Source organism: Callospermophilus lateralis, chromosome 4, assembly GCF_048772815.1.
Source record: "Callospermophilus lateralis isolate mCalLat2 chromosome 4, mCalLat2.hap1, whole genome shotgun sequence".
NCBI classification, from domain to species: domain Eukaryota; kingdom Metazoa; phylum Chordata; class Mammalia; order Rodentia; family Sciuridae; genus Callospermophilus; species Callospermophilus lateralis.
This window is the reverse complement of record NC_135308.1, coordinates 122,664,991-122,678,149: the sequence shown is the minus strand read 5'-3', so window position 1 is coordinate 122,678,149 and position 13,159 is coordinate 122,664,991. Positions and strand designations below refer to the sequence as shown.

General features: G+C 37.0%; 1 protein-coding gene across 3 annotated transcripts in view; it reads right to left on the bottom strand.

The window, feature by feature from the left end:
* Window positions 1-4,804: 4,804 nt before the first annotated feature.
* Lgr5 (leucine rich repeat containing G protein-coupled receptor 5) overlaps window positions 4,805-13,159 on the bottom strand; it is a 122,008-nt gene continuing 113,653 nt past the window's right edge. For all 3 annotated transcript variants that reach the window (XM_076853113.1, XM_076853114.1, XM_076853115.1), the window contains 5 exons: window positions 11,183-11,254; window positions 10,248-10,373; window positions 8,967-9,112; window positions 7,261-7,344; window positions 4,805-5,892 (listed from right to left, as the gene is read on the bottom strand). In XM_076853113.1, coding sequence (XP_076709228.1) covers window positions 4,805-5,892; window positions 7,261-7,344; window positions 8,967-9,112; window positions 10,248-10,373; window positions 11,183-11,254 — 1,516 coding nt within the window. The remainder of the gene's footprint in view (window positions 5,893-7,260; window positions 7,345-8,966; window positions 9,113-10,247; window positions 10,374-11,182; window positions 11,255-13,159) is intronic.

Here is a 13,159-nt window from a genome sequence, read left to right as displayed (position 1 = left end):
ATTGAATACTTGAATACTTGCTGCTTTGCAGATACTGTGCTGAGACATTTATATACACTGAGTTATTAATATTCCCAACCCAATAAAGTTGGTGGTTTATTCCAATTTTACTGAGGAGAAAATTGAAGCTGAGAAGATTAAATACTTTACCCAAAGTTCATACAGAGAGTAATAGAACTAGAACTTGAACCCAGGTCTGCCTGGCCAGCTGTAAGTTCATACTTTGAAAAGCACTTAGTAAATTTCAATTATTCAAATATCTATTTTTTTTCTCCAGGTGAAGCATTTTCCATTTTCTTTGACTATTCTTAGATGGGATATCATTTCGCTAACCAATTTCACTTGTATTTCACAATGTTTCTCTAGCTCAACACATGTATTTTCTACCAGGCTTCTGAATCCAAACAAGCTAAAGTTTTATCATCCTACCCCATATGCATCAAAGGTCAGACTTGCTGAAACTTGTGTTTGAGGCAAATGAGTCAGTGTAGAATCTGAGTTCAATATCTTTTTTTATTTATTTTTGCAGTGCTGGGAATGGAACTCATGTCCTTGCATACGCTAAACAAGTGTTCTACTATTGACCTACATCCCAGCTCCTCTGTTCAACACTTTTAGAAAGATTCATAAGGAGGAAATGAGATGTGGTAGCATACTCACCATTTCTCTTGCAAAGAAAAGCTACCTAACTATATTTTAAAGATCGAATCCTAACTGTATTTTAAAGACCATGAGTCTGACAGAGAAAATGATCAGTGTTCAATGGCCTAGAGAGAGCTCATCCTTTTTGTCTGCACAGTTTAACCATAAAATAAAATTTCCAAACGCTGAATGAAGAACATGAGTGGAACAAGTATGGTCACAGTGAGATCCATCTGTTTATCTAAGACATTCTCATGCTGGCTAATGGGCCCCTGAGCTAAGTGTGATTGTAAGATTAACAAAAGAAGCAGGACATTGTTATTTTTTCAGATGTTAGAGCTTTTCTGGTTCTAAATGAAAAGGGTATTGCTAATTTTATTTCCTTTACTACTACTTTGTTTTTCTATTTTGGGTCAAATCTAAATGAAAGGATGTTTTCTATTTCACATTTAGAACTCTTCATTTCAGACGTCAAGCCTCTAGAACTGTGGGAGAATAAATCTCTGTTTTTTTTTTTTTTTTTAAAGAATGATTTTCTCTTCAGGAAGAGTTGAGAAAAAGAATTACATGTAGCAATAGCCAGCTCATTATATTTTTCTATTAAAATGTCATTCAAAATAGTTTGTTATAGGTAACATATGAACAGAGGGACTAAAAATGATGAGTTTTCTTGATGTAATTGGTTGAATGCAAAAACAAAGACAAATGTTTTACAAATGAAATCAGTATACGGTATCTTTACAGAGAGAATTTTCCTTGAGCGCCACATCTAAACTAGCATGCCTGTCAATCCTTTTATGTTATTTGTTTTTGTTTTTTTTGGTTTGGGTACGGGAGATTGAACCCAGGGGCACTCTACCACTGAGCTACATCTTGAGCCCTTTTTATTTTTTGAGGTGGGGTCTCGCTAAATTGTCCAGACTGGTTTCAAACTTGTGATACACTTGCCTCAGCCTCTAGAGATGCTGGGATCATAGGCGTGCACTATGTGCCTGGATCCTTCATGCTGTTTGAAATAGCTTCAGTTCTTTCACATGTTTGTACCAGGAATTGCTGTACATAAGCTTATTGCCTACTTCCACTCCACTGAATGCAAATTCTAGGCCTTGTTTAGTTATCCCCAGTGCATACAGTACTGCACATAGTAGGCACACAATATTTGTCAAGTGAATGAATCCATTTTTGAAAACTTAAATTTGTTAACCACATATTCTAGGCTAGATTATTCCTTTATGTTCTTTTGATTTGTTACATTGTTTTTACTGTGGTTCAGTCTATCTCTATAACATATTTTTTCCTTTCTCACTGTAGATTTATTTGTAGATGCAGTTTCAATTTGTGCTGTATTGTATATTGAAGAACATTTTTCAAACCCTTAATATACTAGTGTTTAGTGTGAGGTGTATTGCAACTAGTGTTTGCTATTAAAGTAATGAAGCTTATGGGTTTATTTTTAAAGAAAATAGCATGGATATAAATGTTTTCTTCTTCTCTTTCTCCTCCTCCTCCTTCTTTTAATTACATTACTGACTTGTGTTTTCTTGAGCAAGAGAGATAGGAGGTGGCTGCCAGGACTTGTTCCTAACTTTGGTTGCCTAAAAACAAGTATGCTGAGAAGAAAGACTGAGATATGTTGCTCTCTAGAGTTTTCTGCTGCCTGGGCTGAGGGGTGAGATTAAGAGGAGTGAATCCTTGATTTACCTGAAGTCCAAGCATGTACTGTACAAGAAGACCTCATTAACTAGGCTTAACTGTTAACTAGGTTTAGGCTAAAGCATATGGTTAAGCCTGATGGATGGGTGGGACACAGTGCCAGGCACCTTGGGGATGCTCCGTAAACATGGACTGAACTTAGCCATAATGCCGAGCCTGCTACCAGTACTTTTGTTTCATTTGGCAACCCATACAGGGAGAACAGCAATCACTACTGAAGCTGAAAGGTCTGGCACAGGTATCTAGGAAAATTATTTTATTTCTTATGTTTTTGGGAAATTACTGGGAGGAATGAATTTCATCATACTCTGAAAATCACAGGTCCTATTGTTTTGGCCTTGACAGGGTCATGAAATATGTTTGCATTAAAGGAAGAATTTATAGGAAACTCGTGTCCATGTTGGATAATTTAAGATGAATTTGTTATTCATACATCCCTTTCTAATTGTGTGTGTCTTTTTTTTTTCTTCTTACATTAAAAAAAGTGTTTGAGGCCAGTGTAAGTTCTAACTTATAAAATCCAGACTATCACTAGAAACAATAAACTTTACCAATGTCATGACAAAATGACTTATCAATCCAGGAGTTAGCAAAAATATTTTGGTTTGTTCTTATGAAAAATTTATTTTTTAATATGGCTAATGTATTTAAAGTATGAGAGTGCAAATACTTACATAGCAAATGTACTTAACCTCCCAAATTAAAAACATTAGGGGACTGTATGTCTTCTTGTGGGTTCAATAAATAGACATGAAAATATTTTGTTTTATAGTCACACATTTTATTACAAATTTATTTTGTATCCAATAGAAAAGCAAATTTGGAATCTATTTACAAGTATTATATATTTACATATATTACATACAGTTGATGAATTTAAAGAAAATGGACAGAGAAAAATATATATGGAAGGCTATGCCACTGTACATGGTTTATTATCATGGTCTTTAATGTCACTGACTCTTTACTGTAATAAATACAGTTCTATATTTACACATCTTATAAAACATCTCATAAATGTATTTTTTTAAATTCCAAGTTAAAACATCTGATCAAAATAAACATGCTTATATAAAAATAAATCTACCTAATAGCTTTTTGGTTTGGGTATAATGAAGCTAATGTAGGATAATAGAAGTTAAGACTTAATCCTTTGACTCTTCATATTTAATAATTTGTCTGTTATAATATCTAACACATGTATTAATATGGAATAATCAGAGAAGTAGTGATCCTCACATCAAGTGGTTGATCCAGAGAGAATGTAGCTAAAACCAAGGTAAATAAACAAGATAAAATATTACCAAGTCTCTATTGAGTCCAAGGCATTGTCCAAATAATGGCCAGAGGGTCTAGAAATACATGCATGAGAAGTTTTATGGGTGGACTTAATTTTTGTTATGTATGTACTTGATCATTATCTTAAGGTGCACATCCATTGAATCAATGATAAAGTCTTTTACAAAAAATGTGCACTCAATCAGAAATTAAAAAAAAAAAATCCCACATGCTTGCTATCTTTTCTAGGTATGTTCACTGCCTGCAATGGACTTCGTTTCTGAGCTTTGGACACCAAGGACTTAAAATTAATTAGACAAGACAAACTTTGCCTGTACATGATTGCCTTGGAATAATTTAATAATTTCAGTTAATTTGCCTTTCAAAATATTTATAATCAGTTGTGGGTTTCTTTCTTTCTTTCTTTCTTTTTTTTTTTTGAATTCTGGGGATTGAACCCAGGGCCTTGTGCATGCAAGGCAAGCACTCTACCAACTGAGCTATAGCCCCAGCCCCTGTAGTCAGTTTTATTCCATAAAGAGTGAAACCATAGAGTGCTGAGTCCTAAAACCCAGTATTTGTAAAAATGATGTGACTATAGATAACTTAATACTGCCTTATATTATCCAGAACTGGTGACTGAGAAGGATCTTCTCTGAGGAAAGGAAAAGGCAGACTAAAGCATCTCCATATAGTCATTAAAATGAAATCCTGTGGGCCATAGTCTTTTATAAGTAATGTAAGCCATTTCAAACCTTCACTTTCCCAATACTTTCAAACGTATTTTAAGAGATTTGGGAGTTTAAATAAACCCATTTTGTTAGCAAGTGAGTCTTCTCCACTGAGCTCATATTGGTGAGTTTAAAGAGAATGCAAAATCATGGAGACTCTTTTATTAAAAGTCCATTTCAATTTGCTTTTTTGATCTGGGTCAATATCAGTAATGTGACTGATCTATCTCTTAGCTCAACAACATACAAGCAGCATTTAGATTTGTATTTCACTCTCAAGTATCAATAGGTATCAGTTTTATCACACTGAGAGGTTATTTTATTTTATTTTTTGGTTTTTAAACCCAGTTTCACCCCAGTCTTCTTAGCTACTGCTCTGATGTCCTCAATCTCACGTTTTCAAGTTCCCATCTTTTGAAAAACTTTTCCTTACATATTAATTAGAGACATGGGACAAATGCCACAGATGAAAGATGACAGCTTTCCGTCACTGTATAAGCTGGCGATGACACAGAATTGGAAGGCAGGTCGTAGGCTATGCTGGCGCTGGTGAAGGTTACCAAGGCTTGGGTCGAGTCACAGGACTGTTTCTCAACATCATCTGAGTTAATAGATATCAAGCTTGGGTGTTTTGATCTTGTCCAGAGGTGGGTTTGCTTTCCCAGGCTCCCCAGATCCTCCTTAAAGTGGGGATTGAAGAGGATGTAGAGAAGGGGATTGAGACAGGCAGGAAGTGGGACAATCACTAGAAGGATAAATTTAATTACTTCAGGACTGATAAATGTGAGGTTCAGCAAAGAAGAGAAGGATAAGAAAGCCACAGGGCAGTAAAGGATACAGTTGGTGAAGAGCAACAGAGCAATGTGTTTCACCATGGAACAGTCCCAGATATTCTCCAGGTCTCCCTTCTCCAAGTTGCAGTAGAGCTTGGTGTAGGCAATGGTCATTATGAGGAAGCAAAGGGAGTTGAGCAAGACAAGAGCCACCATGTAGCCAGTGGTGCTGGGTTCCCCAAAGGGAAGGGGCAGGCAGAGAGGGGAGGCACTGTACTCACTGCCACCCAGCAGGGGAACTGTGGCAATGGTCAGGGCCAGCAGGGCACAGAGCAAAATAATTGCTCTTAGGCTAGAAAAAGGAGTTTTCATTTCAAATCTTGCAGAACACTTCACAGAAAATCCACGCTCCAGGGCTGCCAGAGTAAGCAGGAAAACAGATGATTCCGAAGCAAAAATGGACAAAAACCCAATGATTTGGCAACCGATCCCATTCTCCCACCATGCACCATGCTGCGCAAAGCTGCCAAAAGTGAATGCATCTATGGCAGCCAGCACAGTGCTGGAGACACCCATGAGCATGTTCATCACTGCAATGACCCCAATCAACAGTTTTATGGAGGAAATGTACAGAGGGGATCTGAACACTGTTGAAATCACCAAGGTGTTGCAAGAAATCGCCAGAACTACTATGATCCACACTCCAATTCTGATCAGCCAGCTACCGAACAGGTGTTCACAGGGCTTGAAAGGGCCTGAAAGTTCAAGGAAGAAAAAGGCTGCGTTTCAAATTAGAGTTGACAACTTTTACCAAATTGTCCTTTTGTTTCTCTTATTAGGACAGCAAGAGATAAAGGCCAGTAACAGCCATCATAACTCATAGTACTGCATGGCATGCTCCACTTTCGCAAACCACTGTTGGGATCACCTTGGAGTTTCTGCAGCCCTGACTGATCACACCAGGTATTCATGTACACAGGGAATGAAAATGGGGCCTTCAGTCACTTCATTAAAGGTCTTCAAAATATAGCAGTGTTGGGACCAGGTGAAAAGCTATATAGCCTGCTCTTTTCATATTTTTCAGAATGCTTCAGTAAGGTTCAACAGGAAGAAAATGAGAATCCTAGGGAAATACTTCATAACATTAGGATATCAATTATGGGGAGTATGAATATATTTCATGAAAGTCTCATCCTAGTTTTAGATTGACATTTGTTGTTAGGTAATGGTATAGTTTGGATCTTGAATGGTCCCCAAAGGCCCATGTAGTGAAGGCTTGGCCCCCAGTTTGTGGCCCTGTTGGGAAGGGGTGGAAACTTTAAGAGGTGAGGCCTAGTGAAAGGAAGTTAGGTCATTTGGGGCGTGGCCTTGAAAGGAATATTGGGACCCTGGCTCCTATTTTTCCTGTTTCTTTCCTTCCCTGCTCCCATGAGATGAACAGCTTCCTTCTCCATGTGCTACCGCCATGATATACTGTGCTGCAAAAGACCCAAAGCAATATGGCCAAGCAACCATGGTCTGAAACTATGAGTCAAAATAAACATTTTCCCTTATTAAGTTGAATATCTCAGTTATTTTGTTACAGAAAGTGACAAACACAGGGAACAGACTTGATCTAATTGTTGAAAATAAAATATTAACCATTGCCAGTTGTCTTTTTTCAACTGGCTCACTTATTTCTGGAAACAGGACAATTAAGTGAATTTTTTGAGGAAAAAAAAAAACAACAACACCAAACTTATTTATAAAAACCATTATTTGCTTTCACCAAATAGTTATTTATGTAAGAGAAGATTTAAATCACTTTTTAAAAGTCAGTGATTATAGAAAACAAGCCATTTCAGGCTAAAAGGCTAACTGGTTTAAGAATAACATATACCTCTAAATACATGCTTGATTCTTTAGTTTCTATGACCTGAATCATAAGTTTCCTACAAAACTCTCATTTTTGAATGGAGAACAATTCCAGGAAATGAACACATATAAGTATTTTACACCCTTGTTCCCCAAAAGGGACACTGATGAGCCACAAGGTAGACTGGATTTTCTGAAGTGTAGCCACAGTGTTGATGGCATTAGAATCAATAGTGGATGCTACAGCTGGGCATTTCTATGCTTCTCACCTGGAGAAGGTGAACACTGCACTGAATGAAGGGCTTTCAGGTCTTCCTCAAAGTCCAGCAGGAAATCTTCCAGATCACGCTCATCTGCAGGAAGAAGACCTGGAATGATTAGTTCTGTCTCCTTTCAAGGGACTGAATTCCAGGGAAGAGTATCTTGGGTCACCCTCCAGATATAATCTGTCACAAAGGGAAGTGAAGGCAAGACAACCTGCCTTTCCCTGGGCTTTAGCTTTCTTGAAAGTCTATTATAAAGTTGTGTTGGACGTTCTACTCAAGCTCCTATGACGTAGTGTTCCGGGGGTGAGGGAGAGTGACTCCAGACTCTAGGTTATAACATCTAAGTACTCTCATTCTGTTCTTGTTCCCTGGAAGTCTTGGCCTTAATTCTTACTAAATTATAGGATGACTATGGGCCTCTCCATACAGTGCAGGGGACACTACAATAGCCACAGTGCCAAGGTTCTGGGCTGTGTTCTCTGAGCACAAGAGGGAGAATCAGCAACAATAATTTTCAGTCTTCCTTGGGGGATTCTGTGTAACAGAGAACAAGTTTAACTATTCATGAAATAGGAGATTCACAGTCTAATACATTTTCCTAAAGATGTGAATTTGATTGGTATTGTGTGGGACTTGGGCACCAGTATTTTTAGAAAGCTTCTGTGTGATTCTAATAGGGGGCCCAGGGTTGAGAATTACTGCTCTTGAAAATAATTTCTATGAAGGACCTTATTTCTCTTGTTTATTATGTACCTCCAGGGTCTAGTATAGTGCCTGACACATAGTAGGCACTTTAATTTTTTAAATGCTTGAAGATAGTAAAAATTAGAATGTGTGAGGCAAAAAGAGCAAAAACAAAGCAAGAACCAAAGCAAGATTCATGCTATGGCCTAAAACAGGGGGGAGGGAAGAAAAATAAAATGCACCAAAGGCCAAGATATCAGCTCTTTAAGTCAATACGCACACAGGGAGAAATGTTAAGGTAATCCTAAAACAGACTGAATCACACTTGCTTTGGAATCAACAAATCATTAAGGCCTAAAGAATGAGCAGTCCTTCTGTTCAAACCCTGTGCAAACTCGCAGGGTTGGCAGGGAAAAGAGAAGGTGTTGCCTGAGGCGCCTCCCCATCACCACAGGTGTGGTTGAGGTGCATTGCTGTCTGTCTAAGTAACGTCTAACTTCAAGGAGAGCCAAGGGCCTCACAGACATTATCTCACTCCACCTTCCTGACAGATACCTGTGTGGGGGGTGAGTGGGGAGAATGATTTAGAATTGGTTGGATAAGAAGCTGAATTCTTAAGTCCTTCTGTTAAAATACAGAGGAATCTCCCCAGGCCATAAGACTAAAAATAGATTTTGTCTTTTGGAGAAAAAAGCTCAGCAGTATGGTTGAAAAAAGTCCCCATAGGAATGGTACCTTTCTAAGAGTTTATGGAAATACCGATATCAGTAATCACCCCTGAGGACAACCCGTGATAAGGAAGATCTAACCATGAATATAAATGTTAAGAATTCACCAACAGAACAGATGAACTTTTAGAATAAACCCAGAGGGAGCTTTTTCTTTCTCTGCAAGTCTTTCAAAGGGGGCTTGATTATTGCTGGGTTGGTTACTTAAAGACTGGTCTGAGTTCAGATCATCTGTTTGATGACTTTTCTCAACTCTTCTGGTCCCAATTTTATTACTGTTGATCTAGCAGGATTTACCTTGAACCAGAACCATCCCAGTATCTTTCTTATGAAGATCATCCACACTGCTGTTGTCACCTTTATTCCACTGATTAGGAATTTTATAGATGTTCTCACACACTCCAAATTCACAGCATTGGTAAGCATAAGGCATTTCTATAATCCTTTACAAGCACAAGACAAAAAACACAGCTTGAAAGATGGGTCATTAAATGGAGTGTTTGTCATTTTTTTTTTTTTACCAAATGATTCTACCTTTGGATTTTAACCTAAATAAATAATCCAAATATAAATTCTGTGAATAAAGATGTTCACTACAGTGCTACTTATAACAATAATGGAGTTAATAAAAATTATCACCACGAAATGTTGGTAATTGCTGAAGCTGAGTGAGTCAACTTCCATCGCTCACAGGATAGGAAATTTCCATAATAAAAGGGTTTAAAAAATGCTAGCAAGGGCTGGGGCTGTCGCTCAGTGGCAGAGTGCTTGCCTAGCATGTGTGAGGCACTGGGTTCATCCTAAAAACTAAACACATAAAGGCATGCTGTCTATCTACAACTATACAAAATTTTTTTTAAATGCTAGGAAAACTATGGTAACATTATGATGTAACATTAGTTAAATAGCTAAAACTTGATATAAATATCTATGCATATTTTGAGTCTAATAATTAAATAAATGAAACAAAGTCTAGAAAGAAAAAACACATAAAAATGTTGTTTGGAGGGGCATTTTTTAACATTTTTTTCTCTCTTCCATTTTACAAACTAACTTTTGGCGTTATATTATTTTAATGATATTGAAAATATATTAAAAAGTATTGTGTTTAAAACATATGTATGTATATGTATGTATACACATATATACATATATAATCTTTGAAGATACTTCTTTACTGCTAATAAGCATAACAGGTTTTGAAGTACACTGCTTCCTCAAATATTAATTTAGCACATTTTAGTATAACATATACACAAGCTAGATCAATTAAAATTTGTAAACAGAGTACTATAATGTTAAAATGTTATTTAATTATCTGTCCTAGTTTATGTCCCATGGATCAATGGTTTTCAAACTCTTTCCATGAACTCTCTAATTCTGGGAGGCATCTTTGAGAAGGATGCCTTCATCCCACTTCAGGGCTTGTTCTAACCATGTCCAGGGGTGGGGGACTTGAGGGCATGAAATGCAATTCAAAAGTGTCCCGTGACCTCATAAATTTAGAAAACCACTATAACATGTCTATTATTTCACATGACTACAAACGTATCTTATTAGTTTTAATGACAAACTCACTTGAGTTCTGGAAAGTTTTCAGATGATATCAAGGTCTGTAAGGCATGATTTCCTGTTAATTTTAAGTGAGTTAAACCATGTAACCCAGTTACAGGAAAAGACGACAGGAGGTTGGACGATAGGTCCCTGCAAAACATCAAACAACAATTGGCTTTTAGTTTGTGTTAGCATAAAATGTTTAGGTTAAAAAAGCATTCTAAAGATGATTAAACTGCTCAATAAAAACTTCTAAGCAGAGTCCTGAGTACTTTTTTTGGTGTGTGTGTGTGTCCTTACTTTTAATGGTAAAAGTAACCATTTTGGTTTTAGCTCTTGACAACTTTTCTATTTGCAATCAGAATTTGCAGGGGAAAAAGTTTTAATTGCATCCAAATCATTCTGCATTTGATTCCATTTTGCCAAATGGAGATATCTAAAATCAAGGGGGAAGTTGTTACATTTATTTGAAAATTAATAGGAAGTAGAGATAAAAAAAAAAAAAAAAGTCAGGGCTTTATTCCCTCCCATCTTATCCTAAGTTCTAAACAATTCTTATTTCCCTAGTAGATAAGAAAAAGGGAGAGAAAGGAGCAAGAGATGGAAAGAAGAGGAGGGAAAAATAAAGAGGGGGGTGCACAGGAAGGTTTTCCATTAGTCAAGATGGCAAGCAATAAAAAAGGAAGCCCTTCAGAACTGAATTGACATCTTCTTCCGTTCCACCTGATTACTCAGCAAAAATGGACTTCACCTGAATAATCAGAACCAGCTGTCACTCAGATCTCAATTATCCACTTAAGGGCCCATATGGCCCTGTAGGAGCAGGGAAGCTCCTCCCTGACTATGACATAGCTCTAGGTGGAGAACACATTGTGTCTTCAGCAAAATCAATTTTTTTATTATCTAGATGGTCCCCATTTATTAAAAGACATGCCATAAACAAGTAATGAAATACTCACAGCTTTATTAGTGATGGCAAAGTAGAAAATGCTTCGGGGTGAATAATGGCAATTTTATTCCAAGCTAAATTCCTGTTTTTCAAGAAAGGACCAAAGAGACAATTACATATGAAAAAAAGAACATGTGAGGTTTTACCATATGCATTCAATTTTCTATCAAAATTTAATTTCTGTACAGACCAAGCACAATTAGCTCGTCAAACTGTCCTTCAGATAAAGACATTAATAATATAAAATGACTAAAGAGAGAACTTCAAATCAACTTTGTTTGAAGCAATCAAGGCCAAATCATTCAGGTAGATATTTTGGATTTTTATTCTCTTTTTGTTAAAAGGTTGACTTTAAAATGGCTGTAAAATTTTACTAGGGCTTTTCTAAAATGAGTGGGGGTAGGAGAATGGGAAGAGACAAACTTTTGAGGTTCTTCTTCTTACAAGCAAGTAAATTTTAAAAAATGTCTCTGGATATGCAATGAAACACAAGTTAAAATTTGTGCATATCACCTATATATATGTCAGACCTTGAAATAAACAAAAAGATGCTTATAAGAAAACATCCAGGAAAGGATACTGATAAGAAAAAAAAAAATTCCTGTTGTGTTGGGGATCAAACTCAGGGCCTCATACACTCTAGGCAAACTTGCTACTGCTGGCTTGGAACTTGGATCCTTCTGCCTCAGCCTCCCAAGTTGGCTGTGATTGCAAATGTTTGTCACCAAATTCTTACCTAGGATATGACTAAAATAGGGGCAAACATATATATTTGCCTTAAAATTCTTTTTTTAAAATTAAACTTTAGTGTTTTAGTTTTTGATAAAATTTTATTTATTTATTTTTTTTTTTAGAGAGAGAATTTTTTGATATTTATTTTTTAGTTATCGGCGGACACAACATCTTTGTTTGTATGTGGTGCTGAGAATCGAACCTGGGCCGCACGCATGCCAGGCGAGCGCGCTACCGCTTGAGCCACATCCCCAGCCCCCAAAATTTTATTTTTATTTATTTGTATGTGGTTCTGAGAATCGAAACCAGTGCCTCACACATGCTAGGCAAGCACTCCACCACTAAGCCACCACCCCAGCCCCCTGCCTTAAAATTCTTTGATAGCCAAGAAAAACTATGGTTTATGGGAAAATAAAATTCGCTTGCCATATACAGAGTGAAATGTAGACAATTAAGTTGAAATAATTTCTTTTATAAAAATGTCTATAAGTCATTAGAGATAAGAAATTCTATATTTTAAAAAAAGGACTATGAATTTAAGATTTTTATTTTTAAAATGTTTAAAAAGTAAGGGTAACTAAAATATAGGCATTTGAAAAAATTGAAAGATCAAAGACAACTTTTCTCAGGTGAAGATGTATATAACATTGGGCCCCTGAGTTACCCTGGATGAATGTAATTTCAGAATATTCACATTCCCATTTGAAAGGTTCCTTAAGGGGACTTTCTTCCTTTTTTGGAGGAAATCAGAAGTCTTTGCACTGATCTCAGAACAGAAGATGGCAGGTAAGAAGCATGGCGGGTGGGAAAGCTACAAATGGCAACTGTCTTCCATTGAGCTGCTCCAGGAATGCAAACCTACTGAGGTAAGTAACATCATCTGTTAAAGTCTCTTGGCAGAATTAAGAGCATAGGCATCCTGGGGAGCTTCGCATCGTTGTAGAATATCTGGAATGTAAACTGATCCTGCCATGGGGCTTTATAGTGATTTGATTGGGTTTTAAGTAAAGAGGTAAAAATTTAGATGTTCAAATAATGGTGCTTTCTGTCCAGTCTGCACATGCTAGAATCTCTGCAGCAGCCCGGAAGGCATCATCTTCCACTCTCTTGTCCTGCTCCGTTTGGTTTCCCAATGGAGACCCCAGTAGGGAGAGGCCAGGTCAGGGCACTTGTGGTCTGCTCCTTCCCTGTTTTGGGATCTACACAGGTTTTCGACCACTGCAAGTCTCTCCATGATTAAGCTCTTTCTTGCTCT